Here is an 18546-nt window from a genome sequence, read left to right as displayed (position 1 = left end):
AGATGACGCTTTTTAAAATACATGTGTATTTAAATTATCTACGATTTTTTGGTTTAAATTATGAAAATTGTTCTCGTATTTGAAATCTGTTACTATTTCTTATTAATGACGTAACTGATGGGCGAATTAAAATGGGAAATAATGATTTTTTAATGGATGTCTAATTAATTGGGGTCGCGTTCATATGCGGACTTTTTGTGTATATAGCATTGATCTTTTATTTCTATTTTTATATCTTGAGTTATTCTTTAACATTTATTTTGTCTTGCTGCATATTCGAAATTAATTGTAATATGGGATATTGGTATAAATTTACTTTCGAGGCGATAACGTTAAACTTTTATTTTTACAAAAACGTATTTTGTAATATGGAACGTTAAACGTTTACAGTCTTACAATAATGAAGTAATAGTGAATATTTAACTTATATAATATATTGTGTTACTGATAAGTTGATAGTATAATTACAATCAATGATTGTATTAGCTCAATACTTTTATTAATATTTAGGAATAATATTGGTCACAATTGTTATCGTATATGTGTCAGGGTACAATACACATTGTAGTCGAAGCTAATGATCATTGTGTTCCTGATATTGCAAGAACTAATTCTAAATTCATATACAGTTCTTCAATAGTTAAAGGAATCTCTTGGAACCTGGCAAATAAAATAACAATCTAATTATGAGCCGTCACTGGACAAGCTATTACCATGCCATGAAAATTAAAATTCTGGAAACATCTTTAATGTGAACCAAGAAAGCAGTTTCAATACCAGTTAAGATTCAACCATATTCAACGCTTAGAGCACTAAGTCCCTTTTTCTTAATGGCTTCTGCTACAGCACGCTCCAGAAAATCATGCTGTTGCACACTTTCATCTTGATGTTCATTTAATTGTGGTTCATTTGATACAGAACCCACCACAATGCTTGGAATTGTTTCCCGATTTGCAGGGCAGAAGCAACGTATATCTTGTTGGTAACAACCAAACGATTGTGCTGATTGTACTAATTCAGCTGACTGCACTAATCCATGATTCTGTATTGCCATCATTACTGCAGTGTCCTCCATTTCAGTTCCACAAAATAATCGGATTCGTGGATCTTCCAAAGAATAAGAAGCAGCAGGAGTCATAGTATGGATTTCCAGTAACTGATTTATTGTGTTATCCACAAAGCCCCTTGCTACTTGGCAAGCTTGCCATTTTTTCAATTTGTCGCGTGCACGACGTTCTGCTTCTTCACTCTCTGACAGCTCAGATGATTGTGTCTCACTAGGCTGTTCTCGATCCTAAAAAAATGTATAATTGAATAAAGTGATACAATAAATTGTATTATCTCATAAAAATGTCAACATTCACACATAAAATTCATCTTAATCTGACATAAACTTAGTGTAATTAATGAAGAGTAATTAATAATATTTAACAAGACAATAATATAAGCTACTACTGTATTGATAAACGTATACACGTAGAATTATATCAAAACAATTAAGAAACGTCAAAATGAATAGTTCAGTGAGGAAGATTACCGATGATCGGAAATGATCAGAATTGAGAAAACGAGTGCGTGGTCGTTTCGAAGGAGCAGGACGCTCGTGTTCATCAGTGTCCGACTCCTCGACGTCTGTTGCCATTTTTTAAGTTCTCAAAGATGTCCAAGAGTAGGCAGAGGTAATTTAAGGAACTGGCATTTCAGGGCGAGCAAAGCGGGAGATCAGGTCGATTGACACTACAGCGATTCGGAAATGCGTTGAATTTCTTAATCGCTTCAGTCACAACTCCTGTTATGACCAATCGACCACTTGCTCCACATTCGCTCGCCCGTTATTTTGCCCGATAATACATTTTTGTTGTATCAGCAACGTATGAATGTCGATTGATGTCGATGCACAGAACTCAGGCAGATCAGTTAGATACTTTTGACAGGTCAAAATGGTCGCCACTTCCAAGTCACTGTATATCTAAACTTTACAGAATACAGCTATTTCAGTAAATAACTAATCCAATACATTTATTACAAAACATATTATTACCAGAATTGAATTTGAGGAATAAAAGTGCATTAATTCAAATCTAAGTCAAAGTAAGGGATACTATACAGTGTTCTACTTGATCTAATAGTTGAAATTCAAAATGGCGTAAATATACAAGGATTTTGACAGTATTTTGACAGCTCCAAGATGGCAGGTACTAGCTGAGCTTTTATTAGGAAATGCCATTGCGTTTACATTATCGTTAATTATCAACAGAATAATAGCACAATAATTTCCATACAGTTTTATTCGTAATTCTCGACGTATACACATTTATTCGTCGTACAGTTTTTGATTGAACTAGATAGTTCTAGATGCTGGTTTGATTAACCGGATGAATTTTTCAAAATGGCGTGAACATGTGTCCGTAATCCTTCGGCAGAATTTTGACGGATACTGTTAATCGTTTCCAGAAATAATTAAGTATTGGTCCTTATCGACAACCTGACGACGACTGCTCACTGGTATGGCCGTGTGTGGCGAATATATCAGAAGTCAATTTCCAACAATAGACGACGATCTGTATCAGTATGTCGAAGGTAGTGAATTCTAACCCTGAATATATAAAGCCTATTCTTGGGTTTGATCATCTTTCCAAATAAGTGGTGTTAATCGTGTTCATAGGAATACTTGATAGCTCGAAGGAAGACTTTGAAGACGGTGATGAAATTTATGAAGCAATCGGCGAGGTTTTGCATGAGGTAGCAGACAAACCCGAAAACGAGGTTAGGTCTGTAAATGAGCACTATCACTTATTGGTATTATTCATTACTTATTTCTTATGAATTAATAATCAGCCGGTATTGACAACACATTTATGCAATCTTATTGTAGAAAATTTATATATTTAATACTTTATTTAATTCTTTATACATTGTCAATCAATGTGAATGGCTTATATTCCTAATTGAAAAGAACATAAACATGATACATTTATAATCCATACAAAAATATTCTAACAAAAAATATAGAACATAGAAAAATATGTGACTATAGGCCATAAACGAAATATAACTTGTTACATAGTATATATAAAATTACAAATAGAATGATTTGACATTTTTATTCTATTGGCGACTGAAAGTTATAAGTGTGTGTTTAGTACTATAGTATTTCTCTGACAAAAATTAATATTTATTTATGAAAATGTAAGTGCAGTTGATGATTATATATTTTCATGTTTAGGAAAATATGTGAGAAATTATTGGAAATGCTAAAGGATGCCAATGGGGAGAAAGATGGCTCGAACAAAAGAAAGAAAAATGGTGTTAACAAAGTGTTAAATGCTCCAGTTCATTTGGGCTCAATGGCTGCCACATTAGAAGCACAAGTTGAACAGATTAAGAGTATTTGGGTGACAACTCGTGATGATGCCATGGTACTGATATATTGTCAACAGTTTTACTATAATAAAATTCTTCATTTTTTTGTTATTTCAAATAGAATTAAATTAGCTTTAATAAATGAACATTTTTAATTCCTCTAATGTGCATATGACATTGTCAATATAGTAATTGCTATTATACAGAGCACGCTATTGTTTATTATACTAGTAATGAATAAAGTGGATGTCTTACAGAAAGTGGATGCAAAAAAGTTGGAAAAGGCAGAAGCAAAGTTGCAACAGAAACAAGAAAAACGAGTTGGCAATGAAAGTGCAGCAAACCGTAACACTCCATCAATGAGTCAAGGTATAGAGACAGCGAGTGCCAGTCAGATGACCAGTAAAAAAGATAGCCGATTGGAAACAAAAGGGGGTTCTAATAGGACACAAGACATCAGAATAGAAAACTTTGATGTAGCTTATGGCGATCGAGTATTATTACAAGGAGCTGATTTAACATTAGCCTTTGGTCGCCGTTACGGTCTCGTAGGTCGTAATGGTCTTGGGAAAACGACTCTTCTACGAATGATATCTGCGTAAGTACGCTGAATAAAATAAAAATAATCCAACATTACCACTATGCTATTTTTTTAGTAATCATCTTCGGATACCATCTCACATACGTGTGCTGCACGTGGAGCAAGAAGTTGCTGGAGATGAAACATCAGCTTTAGAATCGGTGCTAGGTTGTGATCAGGAACGTAGTACTTTACTTAGTCGGGAGGCTGAATTGCAAGCAGCAATCGAGAAGGAAGGTTCGTCGGGTGCTGGCGATTCTCTTGGAGAAGAGTTAGCGAAGGTGTACGAAGCGATGCGATTGGCGGAAGTAGATAAAGCTCCAGCTCGTGCAAGTGCTATACTTTCTGGTCTTGGCTTCTCGGTGGAACGACAAGCATGGCCCACTAAGGCTTTCTCAGGTGGATGGCGGATGCGTCTTGCTTTAGCTCGCGCTCTCTTCTCTAAACCGGATCTTTTGTTGCTTGATGAACCTACTAACATGTTAGACATCAAAGCCATTCTTTGGCTTGAGAAATATCTTCAAAATTGGCCGACTACCCTCTTGGTTGTCTCTCACGACCGAAACTTTCTGGACACTGTAAGTTTATATGTCGTATTTGATTGATACTGATAAATCGTTATTGATATTATCTCTCAAAATAACTTATTATCAAGTTTATTGCTTACTCTATTTAAAGTCTATTATTATTTCTATACAATAGACTTTAAGAACATATTACAGATATCGCCTAATGAATCACAATCAATGCTAGGTACCAACGGATATCCTCTACTTGCGTGGACAGAAGATTGAGTCATATCGTGGTAATTATGACCAATTTTCGAAGACAAAGACTGAACGTGAACGTAATCAGCAGCGAGAATTCGAAGCTCAGCAAGCTAAACGAGCTCACGTTCAAGAATTCATCGATCGGTTTCGATACAATGCAAATCGTGCGTCCAGTGTGCAGAGCAAGATTAAGATGCTAGAAAAACTGTAAGCATATCCTTGTATATTATCTCATAGTCATCTTGCAAGTCATAACCTAATTATAAGTTTATTATAACAATTTAAATTCTGAAGATTGCATAAAACCAAATCTAATCTCTTATTTATAACTGTGCTGTTATCATTTATTCAGGCCAGAGTTGAAACCAATGGAAAAGGAAAGTGAAGTTACTCTGCGATTCCCGGAAGTAGAGTCTTTGAGTCCGCCTATTTTGCAATTGAATGAAGTGTCGTTCCGGTACGAAGGTGTAGCCGACAATTCCTATATCTTCACTGGTGTTAATTTAACTGCCACACTTCAATCTCGTATTTGTATCGTGGGTGAAAATGGCGCTGGAAAAACGACACTTCTTAAAATTATAACCGGCACTTTGAGTCCAACTCAGGGCACCGTTCACGTACACCGTAATCTTAAATTTGGATACTTCAGTCAGCATCACGTCGATCAACTAGATATGCGTGTCTGTTCCGTGGAGCTACTGCAAAATCATTTTCCTGGTGAGATTTTTTATCGATCAGTAATACACAATAGCTTTACTTGTCCATTATTCTTTGTAAATGTTTCATGAATAATTACGAAGTACAAATTTACAATTATGTAAACAACAGGCAAGCCAGTAGAAGAATATAGAAGAATGCTTGGAAGTTTCGGAGTTAGTGGTGACCTGGCGTTGCAAACAATTAATTCACTTTCCGGAGGTCAAAAATCCAGGGTTGCCTTTGCTCTTATGTGTGCAGCGATGCCCAATTTCCTTGTTCTTGATGAACCAACGAATCATTTGGATATTGAATCTATTGAAGCACTAGGAAAAGCTCTGAACGCTTATCAAGTAAGATAATTGTTTAATTATTTCTTGATTTTTATCTTCTCTTTTATGCTGCAGTTGTCATCTTTAACCATGTTCAATAGGACTGATCAATGTATTGTCATATTTTATAGGGTGGTGTCATATTAGTTTCACACGACGAACGTCTAATTCGTATGGTCTGTAAGGAACTTTGGGTTTGCGGCAACGGTTCTGTTCATTGTATGGAAGGTGGCTTTGACGAATATCGTAAAATCATTGAAAAGGAACTGGAAGCATAATGTCTTTTAAGAGTCGAAGGTTCTGCGATTCAAGAATTATGGATTATCAGCTTCGCTGTCTACGATGATACGAAGAATTTCAACCTCGTGCGGATCAAGCTTGTACCATTGGTTTTTTTTTAATTGTGAAAATGCTGCTGATACCTCTTGCCACCGAATGACAGATATATAAATTTTCGATATATGACAAAGGATTTACTTTGAAACATTCTCATACTATTTGAAAAACACCAATCAAGGAGTTTAATATTTAACTGCGATCCATTATCACTTTGCCAAATTCAATAGTAATACGAATTCTATTTGCATTGTCCAAAGATTAAAACAGCGTTAGTTGAAATTGTATCATTATAGAACTAACAGTCGAATCTTCGAAAAAGTTTTTTGTATCCTTAGATACTGATTATGGAGCATAAGTATTATATGAGAACAGATTCCATGAGACAGTTATTACGTTTTTCAAATTATATTATTCGGTGGCACGTTCGGTTATATCAGACGTTAAATCATTGAAAAGCGATAGCGATGTTAGAAGATAGTATCCTATCAGATTTTCGTTACCTTACACCTACTTTAATAAATGGACAATTTGTTGATAATGACTTTCACTTCATCTATAAACCTGTATCATTTACAAGGGAGTATACAAATTGATCAATTGGTATAATGCAAACATGTTTCTAATTCTTCATTATATTTGCATCTGATCCTTTTAGGACAAGTAGATATATACAATCTTCATTTAAAGTAAACAATGCATAAACTATGTTGTTTAATAACAGAATATGAATATAGAAATTGATAAAATTTTATATTTAATAATTTTTTGTTACAATAATTATGGCCTTAATATGCTTTTTTTTATTTATTTATTTTTACACTATACGCTGAAATATTTTGAAAAATAGTCACATAAGCGGTAACTGTTTATTTGGAATGTTTATTTTATGTGATTTCTTGCATTAATTTACATTAAGAAATGTATAACACTTTCTAAAATCTCAAAGTACCTATATTTTCTAAAAAAGGTCATGAAACTTCGTGATCTGTAGTGATGATCTGCAGTCGGCCATCTTATTTGAAGAAAAGTCGCTTGAAGTAATTTTACCGGAGTTTAATTTTTTGCGAAAAAATGGCAAAAGTATCAGATCAAGAACTAAAGAAAGCTTTCTCAGAGCTGCAGGAGATGATGGTGGATGCAACGCAAAAGTTAAAACTCGCGGATGTACAAATTGAGACGTTAAAACGTACTAAACAACGAGGTGAATTAACCATCAAAGAGATAACCTTACTTCCCAGCGAGACACGCACGTATGAATCTGTGGGTAGAATGTTTCTGCTGGATGATATTTCCAGTATCAAATCAGGTCTGGAACAACGTATAAAAGCTTCTGACGAGAAGATTAAATCCTTGGAGTATAGCAAGACATTTTTACGCAGAAATCTCAAAGACAGTGAGAATCATCTTCGAGAAATGGTTCAACAGCGGCAAAGCAAGGAGACATCCAATTGATACGCTTCTCATCTTGCTGTTATAATAAGCTACAACCAACATTTCAGCGACAGAATATTGAAGGACTCATTAATTCTTTGCATTTATCTCAATTGTTAATGACAAATGCAGTGCGACAGACAGAAAACTTTCATCGGACTCTGATCAGCAATTTATAGTTATAATGCTATTCAAAGCCATTTAAAATGTTAATATTAAGAATCATCTTTATTTTTTTTCAACTCAACGTTAGCAATTATTTATATGTCTTAAAGATGATACAGAACAGATATAACATTTTATATATATATCATAATTACAAGTAACATTTGAATTGTAATTCTACACTTTTCTGACAGGAATAAATAATGCTTGCTATGATATTGCGGAATAAAATCAAACTGGTTTTATAATATACTATGAGGCTGGTACATTAGCTTTTTTTTTTATGAATCCTTTATAAGCTAGATAATACATCAATCAATTATTTACTTTTGTTGAATATATTGCTCCAAAAATAAAAACCATTAAAAGTTCTTCATCACGACCAGTTGTTAGACAATATTTGTAAAGACAGCTTCATAATTGTTGTAAATTAATAAGAAAATTTAATTTGCGTTTTACCCCCGTTGTAAAAAAAGAGGGCGCTGTCCCCCGTTAACTAAAAATACCCTTCCAAACTCTGAGGGTAGTTTGAATAACCGTTTTTAGTATTTCTTAACTTTTTGTTTTCACAATAAAAAATTATACAAATAAATTCGGAGTTCACATTAAAATTTGAATAGATATTACAAATTAGAGTAATATACTCACGAAAGCAACATCACATTCCAACATGGCCGTCTTACATCAGAAAGCTCAGAGCGTGTCCGACCCTCCCTTATAATAAAATTTGTAATCTGTGTTTAAGCAGTGATGTCAAAACTTGCAAAAATGGCGGAACAGAATGACGGGAGTCAACTACCACCTGGTTGGGAATGTAGATACGATACCCGAAGTGGTCGTCCGTACGTAATTATTTAAAAACATAATTTTTAAATCACAAGTAATAATGTCAAATGAAAATTTATAATTCCTTACATTATTTCTATTGGATTATGACATCACGTTTTGTTATTCAATGAAGTACTTCATTAATCTATATTAAAGTTTGTCCAGCAATATATAACATAGTCTTGGAAATGATTATTTGTTAATATGTTTAAACTTTCTAAATAATATTTTTATATACAGTTGTAGTTTATTGATAATTATGTCATAGATACTTCATAAATCATTTCACTAAAACTACGACATGGGAGGATCCAAGAGTGAGATATTGGCAGTACGCACAATATGTGCAAGCTCAAAACTCACTTCCAAATTCAGCAAACACTACGGAATCCATTCCAATGCAGGTGAGTCACATTAGCTGTATTGATATAATAACCTGAGTAGATGATATTGTCTAACGAAAGATTATCATGGTCGTTACAAGAATTAACAGAGTACAATCATGAGAGCTATCACTTCTTGATGTTTCTAAATTCAAGTTGCATGCATCTTGTACTATTAAGAAGATGATTGTATTTCATATATATTCATACACAATACGTTCATATGTATGCTGCATCTGGAAAAAAAATGACTGTGGTATAGAGTGGAGGAAGTGGCAGTGGTGGATATTTAGTATACACTGGAGCATACAGAGCTCCACAAGTGTATCCAACAATGTCACCATATCATAATCCACAACCTGCATTCTTACCCCCAAGTTCGCAGGTATGTAGCTTATTGTGTGTAGTGGTGACGCTTTAGTTATTTCAATGTTACTAGCTTTTATATAAAACATTTCGATCGTTACGGTGATGGTAAAAACAAATGTATATAATATGCTAATTAACTTGTATATTATGCATAGGAGTTGAAGACTCCTATATCAGGAAGATCAATTAGCGCAATGACAAATCGGTTTGGTGAGATGACAGTAGGGTCACCAACACCTGTCAGAAATATTGAGACAAGTTTAACACAGAATTCAGACGTCGAGTTACAAGTGGCCAAAATCAATGCGATGTTTCCTACAGTTTCGGATACCCACATAAGGCTGCTGTTAAAAAAGTGAGTTTCTTTAACAGTCGCATTCATTTCCAATATATAAATAATGTACATACACATACTGATTATATAAATAAGGTGATGACCTTAACTCATTCATTATCTGTGATGTACAGCAAAAAATGTTTTGAATGACAGTTACCCATACTTAAATATAGAATTTAGTACGGCCCCTGATGACCAATAAACAAATTAATAAATAATAATCAAGACATCAAAAGTTCTTTTTATATTCTATGAAGAATTTGTGCTCTTTTATCAAACTTCATCAAAACATTTTTTTCAAATTTTCTGTAGCTTACAATTAAATCCGTATGCTTTCTAACAAACAAAATCGAATGTGTATTCCGTTCGTAACTAAGAAATAAGATCTGATTATCTAAAGTACAGTAAAACCTGTTTTTGTGCGGTGGATAGGGACCGCATAAAAAAAGTCGGACTTAGAAATAGATCAATGATTCATGAAATAGATGAGAGAATGCTTTCAATTAAATTAAATAATCAAATTAGACCTAAAGAAATTGTAAAAATATTTAATTCTTCATTGTACATATACATGGAGAAGTTTTCAAATTATACATTAAATAGTTTGCTGCTACTCGTCGGAATCCAAAACGCGCATCTTCTTGTGATGAATTGGTTGAAAATCGCTTTCGACGCTTGAAGATAGGATTTTTTTTTTTAATTTTTCTTTTCGCGAGGTCCAGATACATAGTTCTCAAGGAGACCACGTAAACAGAGTTCGTCCACAATATGTATATGTACATTGATAGGAAACATTAAACTGATGCTAACACCGCTAATATTCATATACCGCATAAAAATAAATCGCAGGAAAAAAATCGCACAAAAATAAAATCGCATAAAAAAGCACCGCACAAAAACAGGTTTTACTGTATAATGGATCTAATTTTCTTATGGATAACAATATTCTTTATTAACATACAGATCTATTATTAACAGATCTATTATAACAATTGGGTGTCGCGTCTAGGGTTTCATTATTAAATTCATTTATTCATTAAGTCTCCCACCGGCAAAAGATAGTCTAGTGCTAAGTTCCTAGCTAATGTATTTCAGATACCATAACAGAGCAGCCGTGGTCATGAGTGCTCTCCAAGTGGAGAAACATCCTCTTTGCGAACCAGGTCCGTGTACACCCGTGGGAGTGCACTCAAACTATGCGATTCCACGATGGCGACTACCGGGCTACGCAATACACGCACCTCTTACGTTGAGTCCACCTCGAGGGGTTCGACCGCCCCCAAACTCCCCAAAAATAAAACTTAGGTCTACCCTGCATTCTCATTAATCTCAGTTTCACCCAGTCTCGATGCTCGATATGAATATTGTACTTTGTCATAGCCAAAAAGAAATATACCAGCTGCGTACTATGCTCAGTAATAAGAGAAAACTATATTATTCTTAACGATTAGTACAAAATATTGGACAATTACTAGAGTATAATTGCAATGGTCTATTTCCTAATTGTATGCAGTCTGTTTCAGTGGTAAAATAGACGTAGCATGAATCCAGGATGATTACATGGCTATTTTATTCAATATCTATCCGTCAACCTACAAACATTCACATTACTCAATGATCATGACGAAATAAATGCCATTAGTTATTCTGTATGAACGCACGGTAGTTCTTGACGTAGAATCCAAAAAAATTTATCTTTGACCTAATTGATAGAAACATTTTGGTTCGATGAAAAGTTCCCGATATTTTATTTTGTCCTGACAATTTTATGTGTACTTTGTCTTTCGTTAATTTATTTTTAATTTGTATTTCTTTTCAGTTTCTTCCTGGTTTTATAAATTCAGTTAAGAATGGGTAGTTTGAGAATTCTCAAACCGTAAATAGGTTAGTTTATGTTGAACCTTTTATTTTAATGTTTGACTGAACAGGTGGAGGAGTATAACTTTTATTAGATATAACAAGTTAGTTTCAGCTCGATGAAAATAAGTGAGTCTCGTAGTGCACAGTGGATATATGGCATTTTATTACTCATGCATTCCATTAATGAATACATCTTGCTACATAATAATTAAATGAATTACAAATGCAGAAGTAGATTATTTAAAATTTTGAGACTCATTTGTTTAAACATGATGCATAAATACAGCATGTCTGTATGTGCATGCGTGCGTTGTCCCTTTAAAATCATTTGAGCCTACCGGTACTATTATACAATGAAAGATTGACTGTATCGAATCAAGAATCATGCAAATAATATATACAACACCTGCCTGCTGTTATAATGTCTTGCAAATATTGATGGTAATATCGTTCATCACATGTGTATACTATTCGAAATGGTTCAACGTTGACCGAACAAACAGATATCAAATAATTATCTATAAACCACAATTTCATGAATATAGGTCAGAGATTGAACCATGTCAAAACCGTAGAGTAGCAAAAGGTGTAATGCAAAGACATAGAATTTTGACGTTCAATAGCCCAGTCTTGTATTGTATCGTGTTTGTATCGTATCTTACTGTACTTTGTGATTACGTGTATATTAATTATATACAAGAGTCCATATACCGAGCTATAATTTTTCAACTGTTTTCGCAGGTACCTGAAAAACATATTTCCAAAAGTCGACGAGACTATACTACTTGATATATTGGAGCAAAGTGATAACAACGTCCAAAAAGCGTCTGAAAAGTTAATCGACCTTGGCTATGAGAAACGCAATCCCACCGCGCCAGTTCGATCATCGATTAAGAAAAAAGAAGAAGAAGAGCGGGTTTGTGCAAAATTAGTTTAAATTTACGCCTAAGTACTTATAATAACATGTCAAACTTATAATCGAGTCAATAATAATTGATGTTAAAGACTCTTTGTGTTTTAGGCCAAAAGAGAACGTGCGGTGCCGACGCCTCCTCCGCGTATGAAAAGTTTGGAAGAGAAAAACAAAAGTACATTTCAATCGATTATCGCACGTGTTAATGTATTAAATGGAATTAATTAATTCGACTAATATTAATTACAGTGAAGGCACGGCTGATGGAGAAGTACAAGTCTGTACCAGACAGAGTAATTGTCCTAGCCATGGACAGTGTTGATTATGATGAAGAAAGGGCAGCACATATTTTAGACATTATGGTGTCCGAGGAGGCTAATAGAATACCACCTACATCTAGTGGCCACAGGTAAGTAGATCTGACTAATTGATCTAATGAATTAATAACGAAAACAATTAAAGATCCATTACATTATTTCACAGTAGAAGAGGGGACGATCGTAATGGAAGTCCTCCAGTGACAGAAGCTCTGAAATTGACAGCATCGCCAATTAAGAAAATCATCAAGGATGACACAGAGAAATCCAAACGTCCAAAAAATAAGAACGAGATACCAAAGTAAGTGATTTATCGTTTTATTACTATTAATTGCTTTTGATAGCTTTGTGTCTGTATAACGAACTGGAATATTAATAAAGGACTGTTTTTCTCAGAGTATCCAGAGGTACCAGCACTACTGAAGACAAACAGTACAAATCATCTTATCTGACAAAACCACTTGGAGCTAATCCTGACCTGCCCAGTGGACCTAACAACAATTTGCTCCTGTGAGTACAATACAAAATTTATATAAAAATAATGCATTTATATAAATATAATTAACTGGCCTGCCTTTATACTCTTTTTTTTTAATTACAGGCCAGATTATGCTCCATGGGCAGGACCAGATCCAAATCTATTGACAAAAAAGACGTTTACTAATACAGCTGTTGGCCATGATCCATCATTGGTTTCTGGTAGCCGTACTCTTGCCAGTGGACCTAATCCGTTATTACGCAAGGGATCAATGAGAGGATTAGCACAGGGTTCCATTTACTCTCAGCGAAATGCATCTAATTCAGAGAGCCGTGGCAAATGAAACATATTCAATTGTTTCTTTTGAACGTGTTTATGGGACAAGGTTCGTAAACACTTTACGTTATAAATTTAATTTTTTACAGTTGCTTTTTTTCGGGGATGACCTGTATCGGTTTTAATTGACGACTCCCTCTATTACTATAAATTCATTATTTAGACTCGTTCTCGGTCGCTATTAAAAACACTAAGGAGGTAACACGTATTATATGTTGTTTTGTGAAGCATAACTCACAAATATAATGATAATTTTGTTGATAATTCACAAGTATAATTTTGTTTGTTGGAATATCTTTTTTTGTTTACACATTTTAGCAGATTTATATTTTTCGTTATCCACCCTAATTTGTTGATAGAATTAGTTGATCTTTTATTTTATCGTTAACGGTGAATTTTTTTCGCCTTCTGTTATACTATTTTTTATAATATTTTCTCAATGTCATTTTTTTCTTATTCTCAAGAGCAAGTCTCGAGGACCTTTCGTTAACGTATCTGTAAAATATTATTTGTAGCCACACCTTGATAACTGGGAAATTATTACATTAGGACCCTTTAGATAACAAGGTTACACAAAGCTTACAATTTTAAGTTTTGGGTATTGTGTACATAAGGGTCCGTGTATTAACAAAATCAATTGTAAGGCGTAGAGCGTGAATATTAATTAAAAAATAGAAACAGTAATTCCTTTAGTACTGTAAATTCTACCTAGAAAGAATTCGTCTATGAATATCCGTATCCAACATAATAGCATCGTTGACAAGTACTTGCCCCTTAACCACCTATATTTTTCACGTCAGTCAAATTATCGTGAGTATCTCCCTCCAAGTAGCTAATATACACACCTATACTACATAAGCATCAGAGTACACAAGTAGAGGCTTATAAATTGAAACACGAATTTTGAAAAGAATGGTAAAAATTGCTACTTTTATTTTTCACATTAAATTATCCTAATCAGAGATCAATCAGTTCTTTTCTCTGGGTTAATTAATTTAATAGATTTTGTGATGAAATGTTGTTACTCATTGTTTTCTAGAAGTTAGATCTGTTTTCGTTATATCCTTGTACCTTTCTCTTTAATTTAATTTTCAATGCAACACTAATAATATACCCATTACCTTTGGCTACGTAATTTTCTACATGGAAGGTTTTGAACTTTAGGCATTCAGCTTTGAATTTATTCTTTCAAATCCTTTATCATTTCATCGTGCAGTTTTTTAAAATTGTATATTTGTCGATGATCGATCAATGAAGTTTATAAATGATTGTATTCCATGAGACTATGACTTACAGAGAAAAATAAAAAAGGAATACATTTTTCTTAGACACCTCTTATACTTAATATTTCATAGTTTGAACATTACTTTGTATGTAATAGTTTCAAGTTTATCATGACTACGATGGCATGATGATTGTACGTTATCGAAGTTTTTCTTTGTCAGGTTAATCAAGATGTATCAGTTAGGATTGCGTAATTGAATGTGGTGTATATAAACAGAGAGCATATCGAGCAAAATTTCAAATGCCTGATTAACTTTCCAGAACATGGCTTGTTGCAAAAAAAAAAGAGAAACACATCAATTACGTTATCTTAAGCTAATACACGTCCAATATCTATGTACGATAATAAACTGTTATAATTAACTCATAATAGAAATAAGTGAGAACCAATAGTTATGCTAGGCAACGAAACCAAACCTTTCTTGTGCCCCAAGACAAGAATTCCAATCTTAGAGAACAAAATCTTATTACCGTTTCACTTAATTATTGCATAATCTTTGTCAACTAAATAGAAAATCATATATCGATTTTTGAAACAGGGAAAATCGTAATTGACATTGTTTAATAATAATTACCAAGAAGAATCATTTAGAAAAAAGAAGAATTCTTTATTCTATTAGTCAGATTAAGTGTCAGAATTCATGTTTTAATTGTAAAGTCAGCCGTACCATAAGAAACAATTCAAAGATCGTAAAATCTAAAAGTATAGCGTTTTTTAATATGAAAACAGTAAAGGATTAATGTCATTATTAAATTTGCCCAAAGATGAAAGTGTATCAGTACAAGAGTCTTGTAAGATAAAACAAAATGTAAAAGGACAATTGGCTGAGAACCAAATACTCATTTCTATCGCAGCACTGCATTAGAATACACACACTAGCTCTTTAATGTGCCATAGTTAAGTCGATGTACAGAAGTATTTTCATAGCTTCATCCAAAAAAGGGGGAGAAAATAAAAGATAATCCTGCCTTTAAAAAAACCTAATATGTGAATACATAATTTAATAACAGACGGGCTGTGGCTGAGAAGTTAACTGAGAGCGATTTTTATAGCTTTTTGACTTGCGAGGAAACTAGGATGGATAAAATAATATATTTTGTCTACATTTTGAGTGCTGCTGCGTAAATAGAAAGAAAGAAAAGAAACTGCTAGTTGTACACGAGTGAGTTCTTCCGCATAATATTCAACGTATAAGTTAATACGATCAAGCTTAACTGTCTAACAAAAAGATATATATATATATATATATAATCTTGAAAGTATCAAAACATTGTCAAACATGTGGCACGTCCAAGTAAAAATAATATTCAGTATGAAACTCATCAAGATCCTGTAATTAATGTATATATAGAAAGAGATTTAGATGATACAAAAACAAAGTCAAGAACTCATTTTGTATATTTGTTATTTGATTTCAAAAATTAATAAAAGTATGAAAAATTCAATGCATTGCTAAACAACGTGGAAAGTGATTTTGAGTAAAAGGCGTGGGAAAATATTGTCCAAGGATTATTAAATTAATTAACTTAATGTCATATGCGGTTAAGAGCGTGTGAAAAGTTGCGTGCAGTATGTGTTAGTCTTGTGATGTCGACAAGTGATTGTTATCTCGTGGTATTTGTTGAAAAGAAATAAATATTTTTTGTCGTGTCAGCAGCTACGCAATACTGATGCATTACGAAGCGATATTTTAATTAATTACCACTTGCATCAGGTGACTTTGAACTAGCATGACACCGACATACAAATATATGGAATAATAAGTTTTAATTTGTGCACCGTGTATTATTCCTAGGGATACAATTATTTTTAACAAACGTATTGGAGTAGCAGATTATATTTAGCTATTATAATAATATTACAAACTGTTTGTCCATATAGCGATCCGAAAACTGTACGTTTCAATATATTTGCCTGATCGTATAATCAAGTTCTGCTACAAAATATTCTATTTCTAATAAACCTTTGCTGTTCGAGTCATTAAATAAAAGAATGTATGAAACGAGTATGGAAAGGAACATGAAGTCTTACATTCAGTAGCAATAAATATTGAATTCCAAATGAAACATAGGCAAGATATTGAATAAGTTCAAGGGAAATGTATCTTATTACTATGCCAACACATATCTGTGCAATAAAGTCGTCCATAATCATGATAATTGGTTGATTTGTATTATCCTAAAGTCATGATCATTCTTTGAATATTTAGTTTCGGTTTAATACCATCTTTTTTTAATTAAACTTTTTAAGGCAGCATTAAGCTAAGTCAGTGATGCAGGATTTTTTATATTCTTTAGGTAACAATAAAATTATGACTGTACAGTAAGCTCATTTATAATTGTCTATTAAATACAGTATAATTTATAGTGTTTTATAAATATTATATAAGAAAGTCACGATAGACTGGATTATTCAATGTATTTTATAAAGACTAAGTAATTCTATTAATATATTGTGTTTGCTGTGAGTCAGATATTGCATACTCCAATTATTTGATACTGCGGAGTAGTAGAATTCTTAATTTTTTTGAATAAGTATCTTTTATTTCCTCGTTCCTTGTAGGACGAATCGAATATTGTCTTTAATTTCAGTATTAATCACTGGGAGTACATGTTCTGAATTTACTCTCCGTTTTAGAAATAATAAACCATTCTTATTGTTCAAAATTAGAATCTGGTAATAAGGGTAGATAATAAATAACTTTCTATTTTGGATTAACAACTAAAATGTATTATTCTTCATGATTCTGTCAAGGTGTACATATCATATATAGAGTGGGATCTATAATAGATTTTGAATAATTTCAAATTTGTAATAAAGTCTGGAAGAACTTGATGCGATAAGCCGTTCTGGATAAATGATTTTCTATAGAAGTCTTTGTATACAATTTCAGTATGCTGCGACTCTTTTAACTTTGAGAATTTTCAAAAAAAACTTAAAGCTAAGATTATGCTAGCAAGAATTCGTAAAAAATTCGTGATTATGCGGTTGATATTTATCAATTTGGCATGAGGCTACTTATTTTCTTTTTTCTTTTATAAGAATATACGAAATCTAAAGTTATTGATTAGAGGCTCTACGTATATATAAGATAGAATGAATATTACATCTTTGGGATGTATGAAAATTCTTAACATAGGCTTCAAAAACGAGAAAAATTAATGAGACATAATGTCAATTAATCAATACTTTTATGTCGATATCGTTAGGAATTTTAGCGGTGTTTTATAATATTCATACACTTTTCATTCAAACTTATAATCATTCAAGGGGTTTGTCATGAAGCACAAGGGCTTTAAACAATTGACTAACAGTAGAGTACAGTTTAAAAAAATCATCCTAAGAAAACAATGAAACTTGTTGATTTCAAAATCATTGGACCTCCGGATATTCACTTACATTATGTCTCATATTACACGTTAGATGACCGCAAAATAATATGGATTATTAGACATAAAACAATATTCAAAACAATTAGGAACTATGCTATATAATTATATTATTTTTATTAACATTGTAATATAAATTTGTCTATCGATTCAATCAAATTGCAAAAGTATTTATATCGGTATAATTGTTTGATACTATTTGTGTTTTTTGGTGAATTTACTTTAAATACTTAATTTGTTGCTATATCATTACAATAGACAACTTACAGAAAATGGTTCACTCCATTCATTAGGATAACAGTGTTATGAATATTACAAAAAACCTAAGTTTGTCAAGATTATTAGGCTAAATAAAATCTTCATGCACTGAGATTT

At 32.8% G+C, this 18546-nt stretch overlaps 4 protein-coding genes across 9 annotated transcripts; 3 read left to right on the top strand and 1 right to left on the bottom strand.

Annotated features, from left to right (window-relative positions):
- Positions 1-477: 477 nt before the first annotated feature.
- Positions 478-1942, bottom strand: LOC107265394. The gene is made up of 2 exons (XM_015734823.2): positions 1538-1942; positions 478-1294 (listed from the first exon to the last, which is right to left on the bottom strand). The coding sequence occupies exons 1-2, from the start codon at positions 1640-1642 to the stop codon at positions 788-790; spliced, it is 612 nt and encodes a 203-aa protein (XP_015590309.1). The 5' UTR covers positions 1643-1942; the 3' UTR covers positions 478-787.
- A 121-nt stretch (positions 1943-2063) lies between these two features.
- LOC107265384 (ATP-binding cassette sub-family F member 3) lies at positions 2064-6621 on the top strand. Of its 3 annotated transcripts, XM_015734801.2 has the most exons (10): positions 2064-2195; positions 2455-2580; positions 2666-2771; positions 3227-3419; positions 3621-3961; positions 4020-4521; positions 4697-4920; positions 5066-5430; positions 5542-5762; positions 5873-6248. In XM_015734801.2, exons 2-10 carry the CDS (start codon positions 2508-2510, stop codon positions 6017-6019), a joined length of 2172 nt encoding a protein of 723 aa, XP_015590287.1. In that variant the 5' UTR covers positions 2064-2195; positions 2455-2507; the 3' UTR covers positions 6020-6248. The 3 variants fall into 3 exon arrangements, with proteins under 3 accessions (XP_015590287.1, XP_015590297.1, XP_024938670.1); XM_015734811.2 differs by lacking the exon at positions 2064-2195 and having other exon boundaries at positions 2343-2580; positions 2666-2766; XM_025082902.1 differs by lacking the exon at positions 2064-2195 and having other exon boundaries at positions 2345-2580; positions 5873-6621.
- Positions 6622-7066: 445 nt separating this feature from the next.
- On the top strand, positions 7067-7892 carry LOC107265368 (prefoldin subunit 1). Its single transcript, XM_015734776.2, has one exon. The coding sequence runs from the start codon at positions 7152-7154 to the stop codon at positions 7530-7532; it is 381 nt and encodes a 126-aa protein (XP_015590262.1). The 5' UTR covers positions 7067-7151; the 3' UTR covers positions 7533-7892.
- A 290-nt stretch (positions 7893-8182) lies between these two features.
- LOC107265324 lies at positions 8183-16941 on the top strand. Of its 4 annotated transcripts, none has more exons than XM_015734685.2 (11): positions 8183-8518; positions 8773-8908; positions 9150-9272; positions 9412-9611; positions 10689-10898; positions 12195-12369; positions 12475-12541; positions 12616-12775; positions 12853-12984; positions 13080-13193; positions 13285-16941. In XM_015734685.2, exons 1-11 carry the CDS (start codon positions 8427-8429, stop codon positions 13502-13504), a joined length of 1629 nt encoding a protein of 542 aa, XP_015590171.1. In that variant the 5' UTR covers positions 8183-8426; the 3' UTR covers positions 13505-16941. The 4 variants fall into 4 exon arrangements, with proteins under 4 accessions (XP_015590171.1, XP_015590161.1, XP_015590180.1 ...); XM_015734675.2 differs by having other exon boundaries at positions 12850-12984; XM_015734694.2 differs by lacking the exon at positions 9150-9272 and having other exon boundaries at positions 12850-12984.
- Positions 16942-18546: the final 1605 nt, after the last annotated feature.

Source organism: Cephus cinctus, unplaced genomic scaffold (assembly GCF_000341935.2).
Source record: "Cephus cinctus unplaced genomic scaffold, Ccin1 Ccin1_scaffold0020, whole genome shotgun sequence".
NCBI classification, from domain to species: Eukaryota; Metazoa; Arthropoda; class Insecta; order Hymenoptera; family Cephidae; genus Cephus; species Cephus cinctus.
Note: the sequence above shows the minus strand (reverse complement) of the source record. Positions and strands in the feature narration are given on the sequence as shown.